Raw genomic sequence first — 27,339 nt, 5'->3', positions numbered from 1 at the left:
ACACACTCAAACAAAAATTTTATGAGGGTGGTGACAAGGTATGGACTATTTTAGTGCGTAGACTCCCACAGCAATGTGCTTGCACTCATATCTTCAAAATACAGACCAGGGATGACACATGGGCCACCTCTCAGGTGGTCAACCAACAAGCGTTCCAAGACTTTTACTGCACTCTTTATAGGGGAGAAGACGTCCCTCAAAATGCTACTGAGGCCTACTTAGCAGTCTCCCAGTGGGACGCCCTTGATCCTCTGCACTTCGAACTGCTTGATGCCCCCATTATTCCACAACAGCTCCAATGCCCCATGAAAAGCCTTCCTCTCAGCAATATATTCAGCCCAGATGGACTCCCTATGACCTTCTACCGAAACTTTCTCCCCCAACTACAGGATCACATGCTGGCTCTTTTCAACACATTCACAGTGGACAAGGGATTGACTCTCACCATGTCTGAGGCGGATATTACTCTTATTCTCAAACCTGGCAAGGACCCCACTCGATGTGCCTCCTATCGCCCCCACTGCACTTTTAACCACTGATGCAAAAATGTTTACTAAAATTTAGGGAAACAGGCTAGTGCCTTTGTCCTGGACCAGGTTGGCTTCATACCCAATAAGCAAGCAGCGGATAACATCCACTGTATTGCCCACTTAGTAGAGAAATCCCATTGCTGCAACACACTGTCTTGCCTTCCCACCCTAGATGAAAAGAAGGCATTTGATGGGGTCAGCTGGTCCTTCCCAAGTAAGGTATTCCGCAAAATTGGTTTAGGCCCAGTGATAAGCTCTATAATCATGGTGTCTTGCGCCTTTCTCACCGCTTGGATACACGTCAATGGTCACTTATCCTAAGCCAATCATTTGGAGCGGGGATCCAGGCAAGGCTGCCCGCTTTCACTTTTACTCTTTGACATCGTTGGCATCCCCTTTGGGGGCGGACCCATAAGATCACCTTTTTTGCGGATGATCTTTTGCTTACTCTTGCCCAGCCTAAGACTTCTCTTCCTGTAGTGGTGCAAACATTTGAAAAAATCTCGGGCTTGAAAATTAACATGACCAAGTCCCAAGCATTAAATCTTACCATACTTTGGTCAGACTTGCCTGCAATGCAAGCCCTCACCCCCTTCCAATGGGATCAGAGCTCTATTAAATACTTGGGCCTAAATCTAACTTCATCCCTAGCAACCTGGATGCTGGCAAACTGGCCGGAGTATCGGAAATCTATTCTGGAGGAGCTATGCCGCTGGAAACCCTTACAGGTCTCTTTGCTAGGCTGCTTAAATGCGGTTAAAATTTCTCTCCTGCCAAGAATCCTTTACCATTTCCAGATATTGCCCACCCCAATTCCACAAGATGATATACTGCGCCTCCAGCAAGAATACACTCCTTTATCTGGGGTGACAAATGCCCTTGCTTCTCCAACACACTGCTGATGCTCCCCTACGACTGGGGACAACTGGCTTACTCTAACCTCCTCGAATACTATTGGGTAGCCCACCTTCACTTTATATTGGAATAGGTAATCCGTGAGAGTGACTAATACTGGTTCCACATGGACCGGGCAGTGGCCTGTGACTCCTTTGGAATGTGGCATAGCTCCAAAACATGCGCAACCGTGGAGTGCATATATTGCTGTCCCAACAAAAACTGTCTTGGAGATATGGGACAAAGTGGCTTTGACGTTTGGCCTCTCCACTTTCCCCTCGCCTAATACTCCTTTTGCATGCAACCCCAATGATTTTCCACCAGCTTTAAACCCACATTCTTTCTACCATTGGGAGGAGGAGGATTGTTGCACTCTTAGAGACCTTTTTGAGGGAGAATCCATCAAAACCTTCAACCAATGTCAGAGGGACTTCCATCTTCCTGAGTCCACCAGGCTGCAGTGACTACCAACTGCGTTACTGGGCTCTCTACCCCTTCAGCGTTCACAGTGCGACATGCCCACTTATTCCCTTCATGGCCTTATTACAGTCATTTGACGGGACCCCGGGGCTCATGGCACGTACATACCAAGTACTCAAACATTCTGCCCCTTCCCACCCACATCCATATCAATTGTAATGACACACAGAGACATCTGAAGACATCCCCCAGAAACAATGGGAGCAATTGTGGAGAGAGATCCCTCATACTAACAGAAGCATACCTCAGTGTGAGACAGCATATAAAGTAATGACAAGACGGTACTTAATGCCCATATGGCTTCGATCAATATTCCCCACCTCTCTGCTGGCGCTGCACCTCGGCACAAGAGACTTTTTCCATATATGGTGGTCATGCTCAATTATTGCAATGTTCTGGAAGGAAGCTTTGAGCCATATTAGAGGAGCCTTAGGCTTCTGACTCCGAGACTCCTATTCTACAGTGATCCTAGGCATCTGCCCCTGCAAGTGAAAGCCATGAAACATGCTGAATGGCATTTAATTAGTCATACGCTGCCAAACAAATATTTGCCTTACATTGGAAGAAAACCACTGCCCCACCGGTTGCTCAATGGCATATACGCCTGTGGCAGGTCCTCGCCATAAATCTCCTCTCCCACAAAACTGAATGCATAGAAGGTAAATTTGCCCATGTTTGACAATCTCTGATAAATCACTTCACGCAACTAGAGCACTCATGTTTCACTGCTCCTAGACTCAAAGCTCTCCAACTGTTTGATTGAAGTAACTTAGCTCTATAAAGCTCACATATACAGGAGGGTACACCTAAGGTTCGGACTGATTGAAAGAACGCTATGCCTTTAATCACCCTCAGACACCACATTCTTATTGTTTGGCTTTGTATTCAGTATTGCTAAATTGTGTTTCTTTAATGACATACTGCATTAGTATTTGTTGGATGCCCTCCTAGCTCTAATAACTTGCGCTGCCATGTGCATTATGTGCTATTTTAGTGCTCTTGCTGACAGTCCCTCACACCCTTAAAATTTGGGAGGGCTGGATGCTTTATTAAGCCTTTGCAAGATGTCTCTTAAGGTTTTGTAATATGAAAACTGTTAATAAAAAGACATTGAATAAAAAAAATTGATAGCAAAGGATGTCCAGACAGAGTCCATTTGGGAGACATGTCAGGCGACATGCAGAGGTGTTGAGAATGTCAGTATGGCGATACAAATTGCCATTAGGGAAGGTAGGCAACTTCACAAGTCCACAGGTGGATAAGATTAATAGGTGCACAAACAAAAAGTGACAGTTCCGGGTAACGAAAGAGGTAGTGTGATGATAGACACAGGACCACTGGATTACTGTCGGGGGCACAGAAAAATGTTACCTGGCAGTTTTCTGATGAACAATCGAGAAATCCACATCTTCCTCCTCTGATGGGTGTTGTGCTTCATCTGCAGTTGGTGTTTGTGTGAGAGTCATATGAGGCACACACACCTAAGGCAGAAGATGTAGTCGCCTGATCCCAGCAGCAGTTGTCTGTGCCAGTATTGGACCTGGCCCTTTCTGTAGGGTCATCCCCAAACTTTTTGCGTCCTTCTTCCTATTTTCCTGATGTTTTTGTTGGCTTTAGGACTTTGGGCACTTTACCACTGCTAACCAGTGCTAAAGTGCATATGCTCTACGTCTAAATGGAATTGGTGACTAGTTTATCCATGACTGACATATTTGATTTACCAGTAAGTCCCTAGTAAGGTGCACCAGAGGTACCCATGGCCTGTAAATCTAATGCTACTAGTGGGCTTGCAGCACTGATTGTGCCACCCACACGAGTAGCCCTGTAAACATGGCTCAGACCTGCCACTGCAGTATCTGTGTGTGCAGTCTTAAACTGCCAGTTCGACCTGGCAAGTGTACCTACTTGCCAGGCCCAAACCTTCCCTTTTACTACATGTATGTCACCCCTAAGGTAGGCCCAAAGTAGCCCCAGGGTGCAGTGTATTTAAAAGGTAAGACGTACTAGTGTGTTTTACATGTCTTGATAGTGAAATACTGCCAAATTTGTTTTTCACTATTGCAAGGTCTATCTCTCTCATAGGTTAACATGGGGGTTGCATTTAAATTCATCTTAAGTACAGTTTCCGATTGGGAGCAGATAGAGATATGGAGTCTCTGAACTTACAATTTAAAAACACATATTTTGGTAAAGTTGGTTTTTAGGTTGTCTGTTTGAAAATGCCACTTTTAGAAGGTGAACATTTTCTTGCTTAACTATTCTGTGCCTCTTCCTGGCTGTTGAATACATGCCGGGGTTAGAATGACAGTTGGGCTGTTTGTGAATTCACTCTAGACAGTGACACAAAGGGAGCTGAGGTGTGTCCTGCATATCCGGATGAGTCTTCTTGAGCTAGAGTAGGTAGGCGGAGCTGACACCTGCACTTGAAAGGGCTGTGCCTGCCCTCACACAATACAGTCTCCAGCCCCCTAGTGTGTGTCTGGGGCAGTGCAAGGAAGAGACAGGGTCTTATGCACTACAAAGACTTTCCTTTTAAGTTTTCCTATTTTAAAGGCAGAAATGACTATGAGTAGTGGACCCAAAACTCCAGACTTTCAGATTACTTCTGGAACAAGTAATACCTCTGCCAAGGAGAAGAGCTTGATGCTTGAGGAGGACCTACCACTCTGCCTGTTGCTTTGCTGTGCTGGCCTGCTACTGCTTCTGCCTCAAGAGAGAAAGGACTGGACTTTGCTTTCTGAAAACCTGCATGTGAAGTTTATTCAAGGGCTTGGACTGAGCTTGCCCCCATTCTGCAGGGACATCAAAGACTTCATCTGCTAGTGCCAGGGCTCTTCTGCTGAGAGTCCTGACTTGCTAAGTGGTGCCAAAATCCAGTCCTTAGAAGTGGAACCTGGTAACCAGTGGGGGATAATTCATGCAACGCTGTGTGCGCGTCAGAAAAATGGACGTGCCTGTCCTGTGGCTGAAAATTCGATACAATGCCTGCCTCGTGGCTGGAGAATCAACTTAGTGCCTGTTCTTAACGTAGACCCTTCGCACAGCGCACCGGTATTTTCCACGCATCAACGCTGGGTGTCAAAATCTTCAACATCACTGTGCAGACCTGAGGCTGCTTGTTTGGAAATCAACACATTCCTTCCCTGCGAGGAAAGAATCGATGCATCGCTTACCCAGCAGAGAAAGAATTGACGCACGGCCTCCGTTGCGAGTAAGGAATCGACGCATTGTTTGCTTTTCATATTTACGCTGGCCTGTGGGGCTTTATTTTTTACGCATACCACGTACTTTGTGCTAAAACAACGCATCCATTGATTTTTATGGATTAAGACTCTTTTTACTTTAAAAAATCATATCTTTACTTGTGTATGTTGGATTTTTTTTGTTTTGGCCTTGTTTGATTCAGATAAACATTGGCTATTTTTCTAAACTGATGTGGAGTCCTTTTGTGGTGTTTTCACTGTGTTACTGTGTGTATTGGTAAAAATATTTTACACATTGCCTCTGAGATAAGCCTGAATGATTGTGCTGAGCTACCAAGGGGGTGAGCAAGGGTTATCTGAGCTGTGTATCTCCCTTACCATGACTAGAGTGAGGGTCCCTACTTGGACAGGGTGCAAACCGACTGCCAACTAGAGACCCCATTTCTAACAGCCAGTAAGGCAGCCAGCAAATCCCTGACAATGCTCTGGTGGCTTGCCAACAAAGCAACAACAATGCAATTCAGGTCACCCACTGTTGTTATGTAGGAGTCCAGTTTGCGCTCCATGGATTGCATGATATTACGGATGGCTCCATAGCTGCGTGGCCCCATCACTGGTGTCAGAAGTAGAGGGCTGATGTTGTTCCCTCTGTATCATGACACCAGCAATGGAGCCAAGTGTAAGTGTCTGTAATAACCTCAGCCATACCTTTATTGCGGCTCAGACACCTATAGTCTCCTACTAGCGTGCCCAATATGGGTCCCATCCCCACACACACGTCATCAACTTGGGGGTCCTTGGAGGCCACCGCTCTACTTGGTCTGGCAGATGGGGCATTTTCTGTGTCTGGTAGTTCATCTGGAGACCCTGCATTGCTGTCATACTTTGCCAGGTCCAGAGAAGGAGGTTCTATGGAATCCAGGAGTTGCTGGAAGGTGACATCATCCATGGGGGCAGGAGCTCATCACCAACAGGTGGGTCATCCAGGATGGGCTGCTGTACAGGAGGTGTTGATTGTCCATCTGCAATTAACAATATTTATTTTCATGATAATCTATAATAGATGTTAACAGGATTCTAGAAAACAAACACACTTTACTAAAATTCACTTCATATTACACATAAACGGGTTGAACATGTGTTACTAAGAGTGAATGGAGCCAAGTTTCACTATTTTAGCTTTCCAAATGAAGATACTTGTACATTGTTCACACAACCACTGTGTGACAAGGGGGTCATTTGTCTGTCATTACAGGCAGTTACACAGTTTGCTGGCCTGTCTTGGCTGAAAGGGTAAGTGCAAGTAATTACGCCATTTAGTATGCAGCAGGATTTTTTTAATGTCATTACTATATTGATGTAATGTTCGTTTATTGACACTACTACTGAGAACATTACACCCTGTCACCAGGGTGCCTGCATTCTCTATAGCCATTACTTCACCCACAGCTACAGACTGCATGCTGTTAGTTTGCTCAACTATTATTTTTTTGCACATCACTCTGCCTTTCACTCTATAAAGCCCACTGTAGGAAGTTGGCTCTGTATGTACTATTTCAAAGTAAGAAATAGCATGCACAGAGTCCAAGGGTTCCCCTTAGAGGTAAGATAGTGGCAAAAAGAGATAATTCTAATGCTCTATTTTGTGGTAGTGTGGTCGAGCAGTAGGCTTATCAGAGGGTAGTGTTAAGCATTTGTTGTACACACACAGGCAATAAATGGGGAACACACACTCAAAGACAATTCCAGGCCAATAGGTTTTTTATATAGAAAAATATATTTTCTTAGTTTATTTTAAGAACCACAGGTTCAAGATTTACAAACAATACTTTAAATGAAAGGTATTTCACTTAGGAACTTCAGGAATTTTGAATTAGCAAAATAGCATATACAGTTTTCACACAAATGGCAATAAGCTATTTTAAAACTGGACACTGTGCAATTTTCAACGGTTCCTGGGGGAGGTAAGTGTTTGTTAGTTTTGCAGGTAAGTAAACCACCTACAGGGTTCAAAGTTGGGTCCAAGGTAGCCCACCGTTAGGGGCTCAGAACAACCCCAAAGTTACCACACCAGCAGCTCAGGGCCGGTCAGGTGCAGAGGTCAAAGTGGTGCCCAAACGCATAGGCTTCAATGGAGAAGGGGGTGCCCCGGTTCCAGTCTGCCAGCAGGTAAGTACCCGCGTCTTCAGAGGGCAGACCAGGGGGGTTTTGTAGGGCACCGGGGGGGACACAAGTCAGCACAAAAAGTACACCCTCGGCGGCACGGGGCGGCCGGGTGCAGTGTGCAAACAGGCGTCGGGTTTGCAATGGAGTTCAATGGGAGACCTAGGGGTCTCTTCAGCGATGCAGGCAGGCAAGGGGGGGGCTCCTCGGGGTAGCCACCACCTGGGCAAGGGAGTGGGCCACCTGGTGGTCGCTCCTGCACTGGAGGTCGGATCCTTCAGGTCTTGGGGGCTGCGGGTGCAGTGTCCTTACCAGGCGTCGGGTTCTTAGAAGCAGGCAGTCGCGGTCAGGGGGAGCCTCGGGATTCCCTCTGCAGGTGTCGCTGTGGGAGGTCAGGGGGGTCAACTCTGGCTACTCACGGGCTCGCAGTCGCCGGGGAGTCCTCCCTGTAGCGTTGTTTCTCCACAAGTCGAGCCGGGGGCGTCGGGTGCAGAGTGCAAAGTCTCACGCTGTGTTCTTTCAAAGATGCTTCTTTGTTGCAAAGATGCTTCTTCCTTGGAGCAGAGCCGCTGTTCTCGGGAGTTCTTGGTCCTTTTAGATGCAGGGTAGTCCTCTGAGGCTTCAGAGGTCACTGGACCCTGTGGAACGCGTCGCTGGAGCAGTTCTTTTGAAGTGGGGAAACAGGCCGGTAGAGCTGGCGCCAAAGCAGTTGGTGTCTCCGTCTTCTCTGCAGGTTTTTCAGCTCAGCAGTCCTTCTTCGTCTTAGGTTGCAGGAATCTATCTTGCTGTGTTCTGGGAGCCCCTAAATACTCGATTTAGGGGTGTGTTTAGGTCTGGGGGGTTAGTAGCCAATGGCTACTAGCCCTGAGGGTGGCTACACCCTCTTTGTGCCCCCTCCCTGAGGGGAGGGTGCACATCCCTAATCCTATTGGGGGAATCCTCCATCTGCAAGATGGAGGATTTCTAAAAGTCAGAGTCACCTCAGCTCAGGACACCTTAGGGGCTGTCCTGACTGGCCAGTGACTCCTCCTTGTTTTTCTCATTATCTCCTCCGGCCTTGCCGCCAAAAGTGGGGCCGTGGCCGGAGGGGGCGGGCAACTCCACTAGCTGGAGTGCCCTGGGGTGCTGTAACAAAGGGGGTGAGCCTTTGAGGCTCACCGCCAGGTGTTACAGTTCCTGCAGGGGAGGCGAGAAGCACCTCCACCCAGTACAGGCTTTGTTACTAGCCACAGAGTGACAAAGGCACTCTCCCCATGTGGCCAGAAACATGTCTGGTGTGTGGCAGGCTGCTAAAACTAGTCAGCCCACACTGGTAGTCTGTATGGTTTCAGGGGGCATCTCTAAGATGCCCTCTGGGGTGTATTTCACAATAAAATGTACACTGGCATCAGTGTGCATTTATTGTGCTGAGAAGTTTGATACCAAACTTCACAGTTTTCAGTGTAGCCATTATGGTGCTGTGGAGTTCGTGCATGACAGACTCCCAGACCATATACTCTTATGGCTACCCTGCACTTACAATGTCTAAGGTTTTGCTTAGACACTGTAAGGGCATAGTGCTCATGCACTTATGCCCTCACCTATGGTATAGTGCACCCTGCCTTAGGGCTGTAAGGCCTGCTAGAGGGGTGACTTATCTATACCTATAGGCAGTGTGAGGTTGGCATGGCACCCTGAGGGGACTGCCATGTCGACTTAGTCATTTTATCCCCACCAGCACACACAAGCTGGCAAGCAGTGTGTCTGTGCTGAGTGAGGGGTCTCCAGGGTGGCATAAGACATGCTGCAGCCCTTAGAGACCTTCCCTGGCATCAGGTCCCTTGGTACCAGGGGTACCAGTTACAAGGGACTTACCTGGATGCCAGGGTGTGCCAAATGTGGAAACAAAGGTACAGGTTAGGGAAAGAACACTGGTGCTGGGGCCTGGTTAGCAGGCCTCAGCACACTTTCAAATCATAACTTGGCATCAGCAAAGGCAAAAAGTCAGGGGGTAACCATGCCAAGGAGGCATTTCCTTACACCCACCAATCTGCCTTGTAGTGCAGAATTGCATGCAATGTGTGCATTCATGTGGTCAAGGACTCATACTTGACACACATCCACACAACTCTACACAGCACGCAGCCTTATAACACTGCAGGACTGGGTAAGGGCATGTAATTACCATTGGATACTTGTTTGTGTGTACTCCTGTGATTTCCTAACACACACAGACATCACCACAGTTCAGACCAACAGGTACTGTGAACTATCTAAGAAGGGGGTATGCACCATCAAACTTTAAAAATACTTTAATTCTATTTATCAACCTTTTTGTAATTAGCCAAGTTAGTACTCTGCAGAATACCACACATCTGTTCACTCAGCCCTGATCACTTGTAAATAGACATGTCATACATCATTTAGGCCCAGGGCCTAGACTTACTCTCAGACACTGATGACACCCAGATCATACATTGACTCTCTGGAGACACAGACACAAACAACATTAGGTACAATATACAATTGCTCAACATGTCTATCCTGTATGCCAGAAAAGTGGCTCATATAAAACTACACAAGAGATTAGAGATGATTATATATAACATTTACCTACTGTTGTTGCCAATATGACTAGCTCCAGACACATCACCCTCCAACCATCCCTAAAACATGCCCATCATCCTGGACAACTGACTCATCCTGTCACTTCACATTTCCCTGCTAAACTTCCTCCTGCTTTGATACGTGTAGCATAGTCAGACTGTTGTGGTTAAGGTTCCCTTCTGACACCTGCAACAAATTCTACCAGGCCCAAATCACATCAATTGTAGTCCACAATGCCCTCTTCAAAAAATATTCCTTCCCAGCTACAAGTGCAACACTATAAAAAAGAAGCTGTGCATGACTGTCACTGAGGCTACCTTGTCCCACAAACATCAACCCTCTCCTCCTTAAATCCAATGGCTCACCATTCATACCCACTGGCAGTTCAATGTGATCAGCTACAGTGACATGGTACTACACTAACCAGGATGCACCAAACTCTCACACAATCTATGCTTCCAGCAAACACTCATGGACCTCTGGTGTGCATCACTTGCATTCTCCACTACCCCCATTCTTCATTTGTTCAAGACAAGAGGTAGTGTTGTCTCTAACATGGCAGATGACACCTTTGAGATCTGAACCAGCACATCAGGACAGCTGCGTGCACTGCAGTTTAATGCTAGTGACTGTACACATGGCTCCACACATAAACCTACTGGGAGATACTGCACATACTGACACCCTGGATCCTCTCTCATGTGAAATGTATATCCTCTAGGAACATCATTCCATCCATTCTTTCACACAACTCTTTTGGTTGGGTAGCACCAAGACACACATATTTGCCTTATGGTACCAGGTGACCAGTATTGTCACAATAAGGTTGGGCAGGTTTGTCCTGTACTTGCATGATGTGCTGCTCCATTCCAGCTTTTTTGTATTGTGGTACTTGTAGTCCTGGTCACTCATGGTAGACCACAAGTTGCAGTATTCAAAGGACAACCTGGACTGGGGCAGAACATCACGCATGGACATGAGAAACTTGGAAGAGCTGCACAGGACACATTTTCATTTGGTAAAAACAACTGACATGTATGTGATGTATGGGTGGATGTTAGATATTCCTGCACTTTCCCTTGCACACAGCGCAGTTCAGCGCAGCAAAGTGTGTAGCTTCACTGCACAACATGACAGGCCACCTAGTTAATGTTACTCTTGCACACCGCAACGTGGTGCAAGAGTGGCACAAACCTTAAGTGAGATATATGAGGCCATGCACGGGCCCCTTTGATGGCCCTACATGGCTTCATAAATCTCAAGTAATGTTACACAGCGCAAATCGCTGCATTACATTACTCTGCACCAGGGAGGCATTCCCATGGGTGTTGCATGGGCATTTCCACGCAACATCCCTGTATTTTGACTCAGGCCCAGATTTACAAGAACTTGTAAACCTGGAATGCACCAAAAGACACGCCTTCCCAGGAGAGGCGTAACAAGGAGAAATATGTTTATTTCTTCTTGTTTTTTCATCTTTCTATGTGTGCTGTAGAATGCAGCACACATAGAAAGAGGAAAAAACCTCTTAGGATTGTTTTTGTGTAGGAAGGTGTTTCAGCGCAGGGGGAAAGGACAAGAATGCCCTGTACTGAATAAATATGGTGCATTCCTGCCCTTTCTCTGTGACGCAGGGCAGCGGTCCAAGGTGACTCTCTGTGCTCTCCTGCACCACTGAGCCCATAAGTATGGGCCGACATGTTTAACCATATTGTTTATTGATGACATTTACCCTGTAGATTACCCTGGTCCTCAATTGCAGCACTGTCCTGTCCAGCAACTCCTGCACCAACTCTGTTGAGATGAGTGATGCCACCTAATCCTCCAATGGGTCCGTCTCTTCCAGGTCTTCCAGTTCTCCTCTGGTCTGCATGGCTACCCTCAGGTTCTTGACCAGTTTCTCCTTGGTCCTGTGCTTATAACCATGCCACCTTTTTTCAGCTCAGAAATAGTCCTTTTTGTTTGCCCAACACTGTTGATTGTATCCACTATAGACTGTCAAATGTCTTCCTTCTTCCCTAATGGCAATGTGGAGGTACAAAGGTAAGGTGTTTCTTTTTTTAAACCTAAGCTATTAATATTTGGTTCTCCTCCTCACCGATTTTGCTCTTCCTTATTCCCTGAACCTTTGTCTGGACATCTATCTTGGCTGGTGTTGGGGTTGTTGCTGTCACTGCATGTGCTTGCTACTCCCTTCATTTCTTGCTTTTGTTGTTCGCAAAACTGTTCTTACTGAAATGCGCCATTTTGAAGCTTTCTGACACTCCAATTTGATGCAAATCTGATTTGCAGCACGTAATAATTGCTTTACGTGCCCCAAATGAGCTTTGAATTACATTTAGAGCAGATGCGTTATGACACTGCGTGGCATCCTTCCCCCTGATGTGTCAAATATTTTAACGCACCCTAGGACCATAAATACAGCACATCCATGTTGCTTCAAAGTGTTGCACCACAGTGCAAGGTTTTTTTATGCATCGCTGCTTTGCCGCTGCAATGAGTCACTGTAAAGAAATGGCTCCCTGTTGCAGTTACCCCCCACTTTTTGCCTGATACTGATGCTGACTTGACTGAGAAGTGTGCTGGGACCCTGCTAACCAGGCCCCAGCACCAGTGTTCTTTCACCTAAAATGTACCATTGTTTCCACAATTGGCACAACCCTGGCACCTAGGTAAGTCCCTTGTAACTGGTACCCCTGGTACCAAGGGCCCTGATGCCAGGGAAGGTCTCTAAGGGCTGCAGCATGTCTTATGCCACCCTAGGGACCCCTCACTCAGCACAGACACACTGCTTGCCAGCTTGTGTGTGCTGATGGGAGAAAATGACTAAGTCGACATGGCACTCCCCTCAGGGTGCCATGCCAACCTCCCACTGCCTGTGGCATAGGTAAGTCACCCCTCTAGTAGGCCTTACAGCCCTAAGGCAGGGTGCACTATACCACAGGTGAGGGCATATGTGCATGAGCACTATGCCCCTACAGTGTCTAAGCAAAACCTTAGACATTGTAAGTACAGGGTAGCCATAAGAGTATATGGGCTGGGAGTCTGCCAAAAACGAACTCCACAGCTCCATAATGGCTACACTGAATACTGGGAAGTTTAGTATCAAACTTCTCAGAATAATAAACCCACACTGATGCCAGTGTTGGATTTATTAAAAAATGCACACAGAGGGCATCTTAGAGATACCCCCTGTATTTTACCCAATTGTTCAGTGCAGGACTGACTGGTCTGTGCCAGCCTGCTGCTGAGAGACGAGTGTCTGACCTCATGTGGTGAGAGCCTTTGTGCTCTCTGAGGACAGAAACAAAGCCTGCTCTGGGTGGAGGTGCTTCACACCTCCCCCTGCAGGAACTGTAACACCTAGCAGTGAGCTTCAAAGGCTCAAGCTTCGTGTTACAATGCCCCAGGGCACTCCAGCTAGTGGAGATGCCCGCCTCCTGGACCCAGCCCCCACTTTTGGCGGCAAGTCCAGGAGAGATAATGAGAAAAACAAGGAGGAGTCACTGGCCAGTCAGGACAGCCCCTAAGGTGTCCTGAGCTGAGGTGACTCTGACTTTTAGAAATCCTCCATCTTGTAGAAGGAGGATTCCCCCAATAGGGATATGAATGTGACCCCCTCCCCTTGGGAGGAGGCGCAAAGAGGGTGTACCCACCCTCAGGGCTAGTAGCCATTGGCTACTAACCCCCCAGACCTAAACACGCCCTTAAATTTAGTATTTAAGGGCTACCCTGAACCCTAGAAAATTAGATTCCTGCAACAAGAAGAAGGACTGCCCAGCTGAAAACCCCTGCAGCGGAAGACCAGAAGACGACAACTGCCTTGGCTCCAGAAACTCACCGGCCTGTCTCCTGCCTTCCAAAGATCCTGCTCCAGCGACGCCTTCCGAAGGGACCAGCGACCTCGACACCCTCTGAGGACTGCCCCTGCTTCGAAAAGACAAGAAACTCCCGAGGACAGCGGACCTGCTCCAAGAAAAGCTGCAACTTTGTTTCCAGCAGCTTTAAAGAACCCTGCAAGCTCCCCGCAAGAAGCGTGAGACTTGCAACACTGCACCCGGCGACCCCGACTCGACTGGTGGAGATCCGACGCCTCAGGAGGGACCCCAGGACTACTCTGATACTGTGAGTACCAAAACCTGTCCCCCCTGAGCCCCCACAGCGCCGCCTGCAGAGGGAATCCCGAGGCTTCCCCTGACCGCGACTCTTTGAACCTAAAGTCCCGACGCCTGGGAGAGACCCTGCACCCGCAGCCCCCAGGACCTGAAGGACCGGACTTTCACTGGAGAAGTGACCCCCAGGAGTCCCTCTCCCTTGCCCAAGTGGAGGTTTCCCCGAGGAATCCCCCCCTTGCCTGCCTGCAGCGCTGAAGAGATCCCGAGATCTCTCATAGACTAACATTGCGAACCCGACGCTTGTTTCTACACTGCACCCGGCCGCCCCCGCGCCGCTGAGGGTGAAATTTCTGTGTGGACTTGTGTCCCCCCCGGTGCCCTACAAAACCCCCCTGGTCTGCCCTCCGAAGACGCGGGTACTTACCTGCAAGCAGACCGGAACCGGGGCACCCCCTTCTCTCCATTCTAGCCTATGTGTTTTGGGCACCACTTTGAACTCTGCACCTGACCGGCCCTGAGCTGCTGGTGTGGTGACTTTGGGGTTGCTCTGAACCCCCAACGGTGGGCTACCTTGGACCAAGAACTGAACCCTGTAAGCGTCTTACTTACCTGGTAAAACTAATCAAAACTTACCTCCCCTAGGAACTGTGAAAATTGCACTAAGTGTCCACTTTTAAAACAGCTATTTGTCAATAACTTGAAAAGTATACATGCAATTTTGATGATTTGAAGTTCCTAAAGTACTTACCTGCAATACCTTTCGAATGAGCTATTACATGTAGAATTTGAACCTGTGGTTCTTAAAATAAACTAAGAAAAGATATTTTTCTATATAAAAACCTATTGGCTGGATTTGTCTCTGAGTGTGTGTACCTCATTTATTGTCTATGTGTATGTACAACAAATGCTTAACACTACTCCTTGGATAAGCCTACTGCTCGACCACACTACCACAAAATAGAGCATTAGTATTATCTACTTTTACCACTATTTTACCTCTAAGGGGAACCCTTGGACTCTGTGCATGCTATTCCTTACTTTGAAATAGCACATACAGAGCCAACTTCCTACATTGGTGGATCAGCGGTGGGGTACAAGACTTTGCATTTGCTGGACTACTCAGCCAATACCTGATCACACGACAAATTCCAAAATTGTCATTAGAAATTGATTTTTGCAATTTGAAAAGTTTTCTAAATTCTTTAAAGTCCTGCTAGGGCCTTGTGTTAGTCCCTGTTAGCATTTCTTTTAGAGTTTAAAAGTTTGTTAAAAGTTTGAATTAGATTCTAGAACTAGTTTTAGTTTCTTAAAAAGTATTCCAACTTTTAGAAGCATAATGTCTAGTACAGATGTGAATGTGGTGGAACTCGACACCACACCTTACCTCCATCTTAAGATGAGGGAGCTAAGGTCACTCTGTAAAATAAAGAAAATAACAATGGGCCCCAGACCTTCCAAACTACAGCTCCAGGAGCTGTTGGCAGAGTTTGCAAAGGCCAACCCCTCTGAGGATGGCAACACAGAGGATGAAGATAGTGACTTGGAGGAAAATTCCCCCCTACCAGTCCTATTTAGGGAGAACAGGGTCTCTCAAACCCCGACTCCAAAAATAGTAGTCAGAAATGCTGGCTCCCTCACAGGAGGGTCCAGCCTCTCTGAAATCACTGAAGGTAATTCCAGTGAAGAGGACATCCAGTTAGCCAGGATGGCCAAAAGATTGGCTTTGGAAAAACAGATCCTAGCCATAGAAAGGGAAAGACAAGAGATGGGCCTAGGACCCATCAATGGTGGCAGCAACATAAATAGGGTCAGAGATTCTCCTGACATGTTGAAAATCCCTAAAGGGATTGTAACAAAATATGAAGATGGTGATGACATCACCAAATGGTTCACAGCTTTTGAGAGGGCTTGTGTAACCAGAAAAGTGAACAAATCTCACTGGGGTGCTCTCCTTTGGGAAATGTTCACAGGAAAGTGTAGGGATAGACTCCTCACACTCTCTAAAAAAGATGCAGAATCTTATGACCTCATGAAGGGTACCCTGATTGAGGGCTTTGGATTCTCCACTGAGGAGTATAGAATTAGATTCAGGGGGGCTCAAAAATCCTCGAGCCAGACCTGGGTTGATTATGTTGACTACTCAGTGAAAACACTGGATGGTTGGGTAACTGGAAATGAAGTGTATGACTATGTTGGGCTTTATAATTTGTTTATGAAAGAACACATTTTAAGTAACTGCTTCAATGAAAAGTTGCATCAGTATCTGGTAGACCTAGGTCCAATTTCTCCCCAAGAATTGGGAAAGAAGGCAGACCACTGGGTCAAGACTAGGGTAACCAAAACTTCCACTGGGGGTGACCAAAAGAAAGGGGTTACAAAGCCTCCCCAGGGGAAAGTGCGTGACACTAGAAACAAAGAAACAGAGTCCCCTGTAGGCCCCCAAAAACCAGACCAGGTGGGTGGGCCCAGAGACACAACCCAAAACAAAGGTGGGTACCAGGGTAAGAGCTGGGATGCCACTAAGGCATGGTGCCATAACTGTAAACAGACAGGGCACCACACCAAGGACACTTCTTGTCCCAAAAACAAACCCCCTAGCAAAACTCCAGGGGTGACCAGTGTAGCCATTGGGGATGACTCCTCAGATGAGGAGGTCTTCATAGCCTTCAACTGGAAAAAGGGCCCAACAGGTGAGTTGGAGATTCCAGAGGGAAGTAGACACTTCCACCACCTACTGGTGAATGGAATCCCAGCCACTGCCCTGAGAGACACTTGTGCCAGTCACACTATTGTGCATGACAGGCTGGTGTTCTCAAACCAGTACATCCCAGGTGAGATGGCCAGAGTAAGAGTTAGCCCAGACAGGGTCACTGATAGGCCTGTGGCTTTTGTGCCCATAGAAGTGGGTGGGACTTTTAGCTGGAGAAGGGTGGTAGTCAGTACAGACCTCCCCCTTGATTGTCTCCTTGGAAATGACTACCCAGAGGTTAGTCAGAGCCCAAAAGAGGAACTGGTCCAGTGCCAGTCCTCTCCCAAGGATTCTGGAGTGCCTGCCTCTGCAGTAAATGCAAGTAGGCCCCAGAAGAAAAAGAAAAGGAAACAGAGTAGGAAAGGTGGACAACCTTTAGCCAAGGTTCCAGCAAGCCAAGGAGATTCTGCTCCAGTAGGGGAGAACTCCAAAAGTGGCTCTGATAAAGTCCAACCTGACCCACAAGAAGTCCTGGCTAGTCAGGCAACTGTTAAGCCTGAGTGGGTGGCTCCTCAGCTAACAGAAGAAAGAGTGGAAGAAGGGTGTTTACTACAAGATGTGGTAACCCCCCACTCTAATACAGCAGACAGGCACCCTGAACCCAAAGAAGCCTGTAACTTAGCCCCTTCCCTTGTAGGTGAAGAGCTAAAGGTGTGATTCTGGGCACTGATAGCTGTCAGTGGCCTCTGCTGGGTGTTAGCCTTTATGGCTGCACTATCCTTGGCATGGTGGTCTGACCCCATGCCAAATAGCAAGTTAGGCCCCCTGACCCTGTTGGTCATGGTGGGGTTACTCCAGCTCTGGGTAACCTCTTTGGGTAAGCTAGGGGTGACCCTGGCTAAGATAAGATTAGCAGAGGTGGATACCTCTAACCCCAAAATAGAGAGAATGGGTGAAGACATAAAAAGCACAGACAAGAGGCAGTTCAGACTAGGTCCTATCACTGTGGAAGTGGGTCAGTTCCCCAGAGGGAATGACCTGAACAGGAGGATGTAAGGCAGAGTAGGCCCTGCAACAAACCAGCCTATTTCCTCTACTCTTCCTCGCCTGACAGACTAGGAAGACTCTCCCAGCTTTGGCTGAGTCTCCTGGCCTGTGGGCTGGGGGGGGCTTGTGTAAAGAAATGGCTCCCTGTTGCAGTTACCCCCCACTTTTTGCCTGATACTGATGCTGACTTGACTGAGAAGTGTGCTGGGACCCTGCTAACCAGGCCCCAGCACCAGTGTTCTTTCACCTAAAATGTACCATTGTTTCCACAATTGGCACAACCCTGGCACCTAGGTAAGTCCCTTGTAACTGGTACCCCTGGTACCAAGGGCCCTGATGCCAGGGAAGGTCTCTAAGGGCTGCAGCATGTCTTATGCCACCCTAGGGACCCCTCACTCAGCACAGACACACTGCTTGCCAGCTTGTGTGTGCTGATGGGAGAAAATGACTAAGTCGACATGGCACTCCCCTCAGGGTGCCATGCCAACCTCCCACTGCCTGTGGCATAGGTAAGTCACCCCTCTAGTAGGCCTTACAGCCCTAAGGCAGGGTGCACTATACCACAGGTGAGGGCATATGTGCATGAGCACTATGCCCCTACAGTGTCTAAGCAAAACCTTAGACATTGTAAGTACAGGGTAGCCATAAGAGTATATGGGCTGGGAGTCTGCCAAAAACGAACTCCACAGCTCCATAATGGCTACACTGAATACTGGGAAGTTTAGTATCAAACTTCTCTGAATAATAAACCCACACTGATGCCAGTGTTGGATTTATTAAAAAATGCACACAGAGGGCATCTTAGAGATACCCCCTGTATTTTACCCAATTGTTCAGTGCAGGACTGACTGGTCTGTGCCAGCCTGCTGCTGAGAGACGAGTGTCTGACCTCATGTGGTGAGAGCCTTTGTGCTCTCTGAGGACAGAAACAAAGCCTGCTCTGGGTGGAGGTGCTTCACACCTCCCCCTGCAGGAACTGTAACACCTAGCAGTGAGCTTCAAAGGCTCAAGCTTCGTGTTACAATGCCCCAGGGCACTCCAGCTAGTGGAGATGCCCGCCTCCTGGACCCAGCCCCCACTTTTGGCGGCAAGTCCAGGAGAGATAATGAGAAAAACAAGGAGGAGTCACTGGCCAGTCAGGACAGCCCCTAAGGTGTCCTGAGCTGAGGTGACTCTGACTTTTAGAAATCCTCCATCTTGTAGAAGGAGGATTCCCCCAATAGGGATATGAATGTGACCCCCTCCCCTTGGGAGGAGGCGCAAAGAGGGTGTACCCACCCTCAGGGCTAGTAGCCATTGGCTACTAACCCCCCAGACCTAAACACGCCCTTAAATTTAGTATTTAAGGGCTACCCTGAACCCTAGAAAATTAGATTCCTGCAACAAGAAGAAGGACTGCCCAGCTGAAAACCCCTGCAGCGGAAGACCAGAAGACGACAACTGCCTTGGCTCCAGAAACTCACCGGCCTGTCTCCTGCCTTCCAAAGATCCTGCTCCAGCGACGCCTTCCGAAGGGACCAGCGACCTCGACACCCTCTGAGGACTGCCCCTGCTTCGAAAAGACAAGAAACTCCCGAGGACAGCGGACCTGCTCCAAGAAAAGCTGCAACTTTGTTTCCAGCAGCTTTAAAGAACCCTGCAAGCTCCCCGCAAGAAGCGTGAGACTTGCAACACTGCACCCGGCGACCCCGACTCGACTGGTGGAGATCCGACGCCTCAGGAGGGACCCCAGGACTACTCTGATACTGTGAGTACCAAAACCTGTCCCCCCTGAGCCCCCACAGCGCCGCCTGCAGAGGGAATCCCGAGGCTTCCCCTGACCGCGACTCTTTGAACCTAAAGTCCCGACGCCTGGGAGAGACCCTGCACCCGCAGCCCCCAGGACCTGAAGGACCGGACTTTCACTGGAGAAGTGACCCCCAGGAGTCCCTCTCCCTTGCCCAAGTGGAGGTTTCCCCGAGGAATCCCCCCCTTGCCTGCCTGCAGCGCTGAAGAGATCCCGAGATCTCTCATAGACTAACATTGCGAACCCGACGCTTGTTTCTACACTGCACCCGGCCGCCCCCGCGCCGCTGAGGGTGAAATTTCTGTGTGGACTTGTGTCCCCCCCGGTGCCCTACAAAACCCCCCTGGTCTGCCCTCCGAAGACGCGGGTACTTACCTGCAAGCAGACCGGAACCGGGGCACCCCCTTCTCTCCATTCTAGCCTATGTGTTTTGGGCACCACTTTGAACTCTGCACCTGACCGGCCCTGAGCTGCTGGTGTGGTGACTTTGGGGTTGCTCTGAACCCCCAACGGTGGGCTACCTTGGACCAAGAACTGAACCCTGTAAGCGTCTTACTTACCTGGTAAAACTAATCAAAACTTACCTCCCCTAGGAACTGTGAAAATTGCACTAAGTGTCCACTTTTAAAACAGCTATTTGTCAATAACTTGAAAAGTATACATGCAATTTTGATGATTTGAAGTTCCTAAAGTACTTACCTGCAATACCTTTCGAATGAGCTATTACATGTAGAATTTGAACCTGTGGTTCTTAAAATAAACTAAGAAAAGATATTTTTCTATATAAAAACCTATTGGCTGGATTTGTCTCTGAGTGTGTGTACCTCATTTATTGTCTATGTGTATGTACAACAAATGCTTAACACTACTCCTTGGATAAGCCTACTGCTCGACCACACTACCACAAAATAGAGCATTAGTATTATCTACTTTTACCACTATTTTACCTCTAAGGGGAACCCTTGGACTCTGTGCATGCTATTCCTTACTTTGAAATAGCACATACAGAGCCAACTTCCTACAGTCACTTTTCATAAATCCGGGCCTTAGCATTTAAATTAATTAAATAAGGAGGAAATGTGTTACAATATGTGAGAGAAGATGTCCTCTGCATCAGTGAAAGAATGAGTGTCCTGAAAGGCATGCAAATGAAAGGTGTCCTTAGTAGGACAAAGGAGTTCACATTGCATCTTGAGGAGAATCATTTTTCTAATGAGAAAGGGTGATCAAAATCATGATTAATGCATACTAGATTCAGAGGGGGAAGAGTAGACACAGGAGGATTTAGTGGACGAAAATAAGTGTAAAGTGTGTATCGGATGATACACAGGGAAAAGGTAGGTGTAGTCCAGATTTAATAAGACATCCCTGTAGCACAGATTGGGGGCCCATGGTGCACATTGGAGATTATACTAAAGAGAGGATCTATAACCATTTGAACAAGGATATGAGAGCTATTTTGAGGGCAGACAGCTTGCGGCCTAATGTTGAGGGCCAGGTGTGTATTACACCTAATCTGGATCCTGACTTTATTAGTTGTATGTTCAGAGTGGGCTGGTACACAGAAAAAGAACTGTAAATATAACCGAAACAGTGCCAGAACAAGATATCAGATGTTTCAATTCACTGGCGCAAATTAAAGGTCGTGAGAGAATAGGCCCTGATGAAAGGGGTTATGGTGGCTGTCATATTTCTTAGAAGATGGAGTCAGAGGGGTATCTGCTTCCTAGAAAACAAACTCTGTATTGTAAAAATTGACACAGCAACTCCAGTGAAAATTAGTCCTATATGCAGATTTTAGTGTTTAACGCACCCAAATTCCCATGGTAAAATAAATATAATATAAATACTGTACACAGTTCCCCTGTTAAATTTCGGCAGGATTGACCTGCTAAATTTAAGGAGGCTTGAGGTATTTACCGCATCCGATAATTATCAGATGTGTTAAATTAAGGCAAACTCGTAATTCCGAACCATGCGTAAAAAGGGGTTTACGCATGGGTCGGTATTTAATGAGCAATTCGTAATCAGGGCCTTAGTATCAGGCCAGCAGAAGCCTTTCAAAACACAACCATTTTGGTCACTGGCTTTGTATCGTCCGTGCTTCACCCTTAGTTCCCTGTAGCCTATTGCATTGGTTGCCCAATGGATGACTAGTTTTAATCAAGTATCCACATGAATCCATTACGACATTAGCTAATCTGATATCATGGTGACTTCATGTCTCCTACCCTGCCTAATGCAAGATTCCATTAGTGCACTCAGGCACTCTCTTTTCCCTCAAGCCTAGAGGGTAACATTGTGAACTGATTTTTGAACTTGTGATGCATATTACGCTCCATTGTAGAGCATTACATGACTGTGGATTATTTCTCGAAGTCCTCTGTCTTCTTCCTGCATAGCCTATTTGCTTTAATGTGCTTTCTTTCACATTTTTGTGAATCATTTCCTGAGCTACATGTGCCTTAGTGTTACAGACGGCTACAAACTGATCAGCTGCAAAGTAAGGTCAACACCGGTATTCCATGAGATGGGTAAGAGCATGGAGGTAAAAGACAACCACTATCATTGACTGTAAAGCAGCTGAACCTTTTCTGCTCACCGACCCAGAAAAAGCAACAACAGTTCTATGTTTTCGAGCACTTTCGCTGTGTAAATCATCTTGGTATAACCTTGCATGGTAAATGCTTCCCTGAGATAATAGTGTGGACCCAGCAGAACTTTGGATTGGGGGTGATTGTAGTACTGAATATCGTCCCCCCCTCCCCCCCCCCCCGAATATCGTGGTACAAAAATATTGAGAACGGAATATGGAGGGACTTTCGGTATAAAAGCATACCACCCAGTTCACGCCAAATTTCCTCGTTCTAACAAGGGTCTCAACTCATGTGATACCAACAGGCCCAAAACATGGGGAAGGGACTGCATTCCGAGACAGGAAACTACATGTTCAGGAGAGCTGTGCTCAGGGATGTGTATAATTGCACTGTCTTCTGTTGCATTCGTTGAAGTAGATAAAATAACAATAGTTGTTAGCTCTATGCTGCATTTTCTTAGTCGGATCCATGGGCGCTTATGGTGCATGGTATTATTTGCATGTGTCAGGTGTCTGCTAATCCTCTGGCCCAGCAAATCTGTCTCCCAATTTTTAGAGAGCCTTCCTCTGTTGGTGAGGCATTGTCTTCGTATTCTTTCCCAGCTAGGGAGTGGGACCTTGCCTTGCACAAACTCAAGAGGAGAAGCTGTATTTCATGTTCGCCTGCTCCAAGACGAAGGGCAACCACCACCCACTGTCAGAGTTTACTCAGAAGGACGGTATAGCAGAAACGTAGGTTTGGCTTCGGCACCGAGCATCTAGCAAATCTCTGCTACATGTGGGTGTAATAATTCACTTCGGAAGTTTAATGGGGGCTCCAATGATCCTCTTACTACCATGGTATGTAAACAAGCTCTAGAACATTTCTGTGCAAGGGATAGTTAACCCTGCTAAGCAGGGCGACTCTTGGTGCCAAACTTAATTCCTGCAATGCATGACATGCTGGAGTACCACAGCACTTGTTAAGTCACCTAAAGATGGTCCAAAACAATATAGCACAGATTAACTCAAATGTCCCCAGAATAATGCACACGCCGCCTATGTTGTTGGAGCTGCATTGGTATGACACATCACTCTCAATCCTTATTTTGTGAGTCTCCAATCCTTTTTGAAACACAGAATCTTGTTTTATCAGCCCAGGAGGCATATGTGCACCACCGACAATTTACTGTTCAAGGTTCTCTTCACTGGATGTTTTACAACAGATGTCAAGAGAGTTTTTCAGCCAAGTCATGGTTAGATGTCATAAATTTTCTACAGAGGCTGAATAAATTCAAAACTTCTTAGCCTTTAGGAAGACGACTGGACTCTATTTTGAGCCCATATTTCCAGATTTTCTGACTTCTTTTTCTATTCAAGAGTGCCCGTAAATTGTAATTACCATGTGCAAGAAATTCACATGGAAAAGAATTGTCTGAAACTGAAAGGATCTGTGTACCAACAGTGAGTTGCTAATGTATGGTGTAGTGAAAGGTCAGCCGAAGAACACTCACCCTCAAGTTTCTTCTGCACAGTGGTTAGCCACAGCCAGAATGGGTAGTAGTGTGATTTCAGATACTCATTGTGTGAACTGCTCAGTAACGTGGGACAGATTCAGGGCTGTGGGGTGGAAGAAGCACTCACACCTCACATGGTGCAACTTGAAATCTCTGCAAGCAGAATTATAGCCACAAAAATGTTTTTTCCAAACTTCTGATAATGAATTCTAAGTATTTCATGTAGGGTCTTCCTTTCTGGGCCCATTCTCATTTCATTGGACAGCTTTCTGTGAATATTTCTTCCAAGACTGAGGCCTAACAAGCCAAACTGTGGCCAGACAAATCTAGCCTTACCTGTACGTGGGACATCACCTCAACAAAAGCCTACACGCTCATCAAATTACAACTCAGAACAGAGAAGTCTGCCTACGAGTCTCAGCTTGCAGAGAACAGGATCTTTAATGCATTTCAGATAAATGATTTTTTTCTTGATGCTCTGTAAGTTCATTGGCTGCAGAATTTAGGAAATATGTCAGGTCAGAGTTCTGGGCTATCATGGAGTGTCACACCAGTGTATCATATTGCATACTGGTCAGAGGATAGGAAAGCCAGGTGTGTTGTCAGGGCATCGAAACTGAGAGAAGGGCACGTTCATGTCATGTGATGAGAAAGTCTGGACCACCATCTAGAAAGGGCATTGGGGGTACACGGGGAAGGTCTAATCAGGGCATAGTTTGATTAGGAGCACAATCAGGTTGCAGTACATGTAGGTTAGGTACACTGTCGGGTTAGGGAATTTGGAGGTTAAAGGCCCGTCAGATTATGGCATTGGAAAGTCAGATGCTGTCTGAGGTAAGTGCAGAGTGAGGTCAAGATTTGGAAACCCCTGGGGCATTGGGAGGTCAAGGCATTGCAATGTCTCAGACTCTGTCGGTTCAGGGCATTGGGAGGGTAGGGGTACAGTGAGGTCATAGTACTGAGATGAAAGGGGCACTGTTATATCAGGGCACTGGAATGGCAGGGGGATTGACAGCTCAACGCATTGGGACGTCATTAGCGCTGCTAGTTCAGGACATTGGGAGGTCAGGGGTGTTGTCGCATCAGAGGTCTGAGAGGTTAGGCTGGTAAGTGCACACACCATTTCTTCATACTCATGCTCAGCTTGACCATAGGCTTTATGTTCCAACACCAAGGGGCGCAGAAGATTCTGGGTCTCGTTGCTGCGATATTCCCCAGGGACTGAAATCTCTTGAGGCAAAGAAGGGTTCCCGATAATGAAGTGGTAGAGATGCTTCTCACTCAGGCCACGCCCTAGGAAGCGCATCACATCCTGTGTTCGCTGGGATATCCTATCCGCACGCCAGGCATCCAGGGATCTTCTGGTGAGCAGGTGCATAAGAGCTGTTTTGAAGTGGTAAGATGTGAGGATGGCTTTGTCGGACATCACTTTTTCCTCCCTCATGTGGACGAGGATACTGAGACACTTCAGATGGCAACTGTTCTCTGGCAGGAAGCGCCTCATTAACCTCAGAAACTGACGCTCATATACTGCAAAGGATTTCATCCAATAGATGCCAGACATATCTGCTGCCTCGGAAACCTGCCTCACCAGGAAGACGCAAGAGTCATCACAGCGCACTGCAGGTATCAAGTTAATATGCAACACCCGACCAGATGTGTATTCCAATCGCAACATGCATGTGTTAGTGGGCACCAGCACGAGCTTGAAGTCATACTTATAAGAGATAAGTCCCCAGGCCTTGTCTACCAAGACTTGAAACCAGGTGTGCACTTTCTGTGTGTCCAGGTGGGCATCCGTACAAAGTAGAGTGTCTGGTGGCACACCATGTCGGCTATGATAAACCCTCCCTCTGGGGTGCAGCTGGCACGGTGCCTCACCGCAGGTGCATGGACACTGAGATTCAAGTATGATTTGACGCATGCCACATCTATCAATGGCAATCTGCCAGGGCATGGTCTTTGCTCGGAATGTATAACCTTGTGGAGGCTGGAATGGTACTAAAACATCAAAAGTGGGCTGTTTACTCCTGCTCCATCCTTCAAAGGTGCTGCCAATGCCCAGCCCATTTTCCAACACCAAACCACCCTTTTTGCGGCACAGAATCCGGCAAGCCTCCAGCAGCTTGTCTGTGAATCCCTCCACAAAGTCACAACCACTTGCCAGATCGTGCACCCCATGCTGTATGTGTCTCTCATACAGGGCATCTAAGGAGTCCCGGCCAGGCATACAACCAGGCCAGAGTAGTGTGGATGGGAGGGCCATGTCTAAGCCATAGTCTTCCTCCTCGCTTTGCCCTCGTTCCAGCATGGCATCCCGCTGCAGTTGATGCCACCACAGCTCCACAAGAAGGAATGTTGCAAAGAGTCCAAGGTTCCACAAATTACAGCCCCAATGCACCTCTTGTGTCTTCATGTCACTCCAGGCAACCTCCTGCTGCTGCTGCTCCCGCCATTGCTCCTCCAGGCAGCGCCACTCAAACTCTTGGTCCAGCTGGTGCCTCCGCAGCCGCAGCAACTTCTGTTGTTCGGAACGGGCTATACTGTGTGGTTTGGCCCTGTCGTGGAAAAGTGGAGGGCCTGTCATGTGATGCAGGAGGACGACAAGGAAGTACAGACCGAGCAAGGCCATGATGGTAATGTGGATATCTGTTGAGGCTGCAAAGGAAGGAGAATGTGACAGTCAAACTATTGGAGAATAGTTCAGGAAAAACGTATATTACCATGGGTTTATTTACATGCATTCAGTCTCCTGCATCTCCTGCCTTTACACCTCATGCATTATTCAATAATCACATAGCATTCATCTACAGATTGTCTAATCTGGGGGAAGACAGCGCAAGTAGATGCACAGAAGAAATGTATTTTATTGTAAGAAAAATTACCTTTCTTTCTACACAAAAGCAGGAAGTAAATACCAAAACAAAAAATATATTCTTTTGTTAATCATAACGAGCCTCATTCAAATTTAAATTTACACTTGGGTACACAAAATATCCAAGGTGCAGATGTAAATTTCCAATCCTGAATTACATAATCAATACGGGCGCACTTGCCCATGAACAAAGTGAATTTGTAAATGCAGAAATTCTGCCACTATAGAGAAATTTCTCAGTTCACTAAAGTAATTGTATATACAGGTTTGGCAATATTCCTGGGTGTGTCCACCTACAAAAGTTGTTGATCACCACAATTTGCAGGCAGTTTCCACCTGGGAAACATTTTCAAATGTACTCATATCAAAAGAAGAATGTGGGACGAAACACAATCAAAAGAACTGGACACATAGAGGAAGGGGTTCTCCATGGTGGGAAGCATTTTCTTCACAAAGGATCAAAGTATAGGGACCTCTTTTCCTACATGTCTCATATATGGATGTTTGACTGTGTAGTTGTGCATGTGTGAGTGTGAAAACGTCATGAATGTTCTAGAGCTGCTTATTGGTCCTGGAGAGGAAGAGCTGGATGGCGAGATGTCAGTCTCTCCTGCCGGTCTTTGGAGGCATCATCATGGGGCAAACAAGCAACAGATTCCGAGTGGAAGGCCAAGCATTGACAGGTATGTCCTGTAGGGTGACAGACCATCTGCGACTCAAGCGCTCAATGGTTCTGCAGTGAGACAGGTCATGAACAGGCAACGTCTCCAGGGCTACTCCGAACACTGGACCAACTTCAAGCAGCATAGAGGTGGACAGGATGAAGAGAAGTTGGAGGGGTGCATACTTGATGACTTCTAAGCAAGTATTAAATGGTTA

The 27,339-nt window shown here is 47.2% G+C and overlaps 1 protein-coding gene across 1 annotated transcript; it reads right to left on the bottom strand.

Moving 5' to 3' along the window:
* Positions 1-24,387: 24,387 nt before the first annotated feature.
* ITPRIPL1 (ITPRIP like 1) lies at positions 24,388-26,217 on the bottom strand. The gene has a single exon (XM_069212685.1). It carries the CDS (start codon positions 26,215-26,217, stop codon positions 24,388-24,390), a length of 1,830 nt encoding a protein of 609 aa, XP_069068786.1.
* Positions 26,218-27,339: the final 1,122 nt, after the last annotated feature.

This window comes from Pleurodeles waltl, chromosome 11 (genome assembly GCF_031143425.1).
Source record: "Pleurodeles waltl isolate 20211129_DDA chromosome 11, aPleWal1.hap1.20221129, whole genome shotgun sequence".
Taxonomy (NCBI): Eukaryota; Metazoa; Chordata; class Amphibia; order Caudata; family Salamandridae; genus Pleurodeles; species Pleurodeles waltl.
This window is presented reverse-complemented; position numbering and strand designations above follow the sequence as displayed.

Excerpts from the sequence above, each read along its gene's own strand:
- ITPRIPL1 (XM_069212685.1), bottom strand. The coding sequence starts at position 26,217 with ATGGCCTTGCTCGGTCTGTACTTCCTTGTCGTCCTCCTGCATCACATG.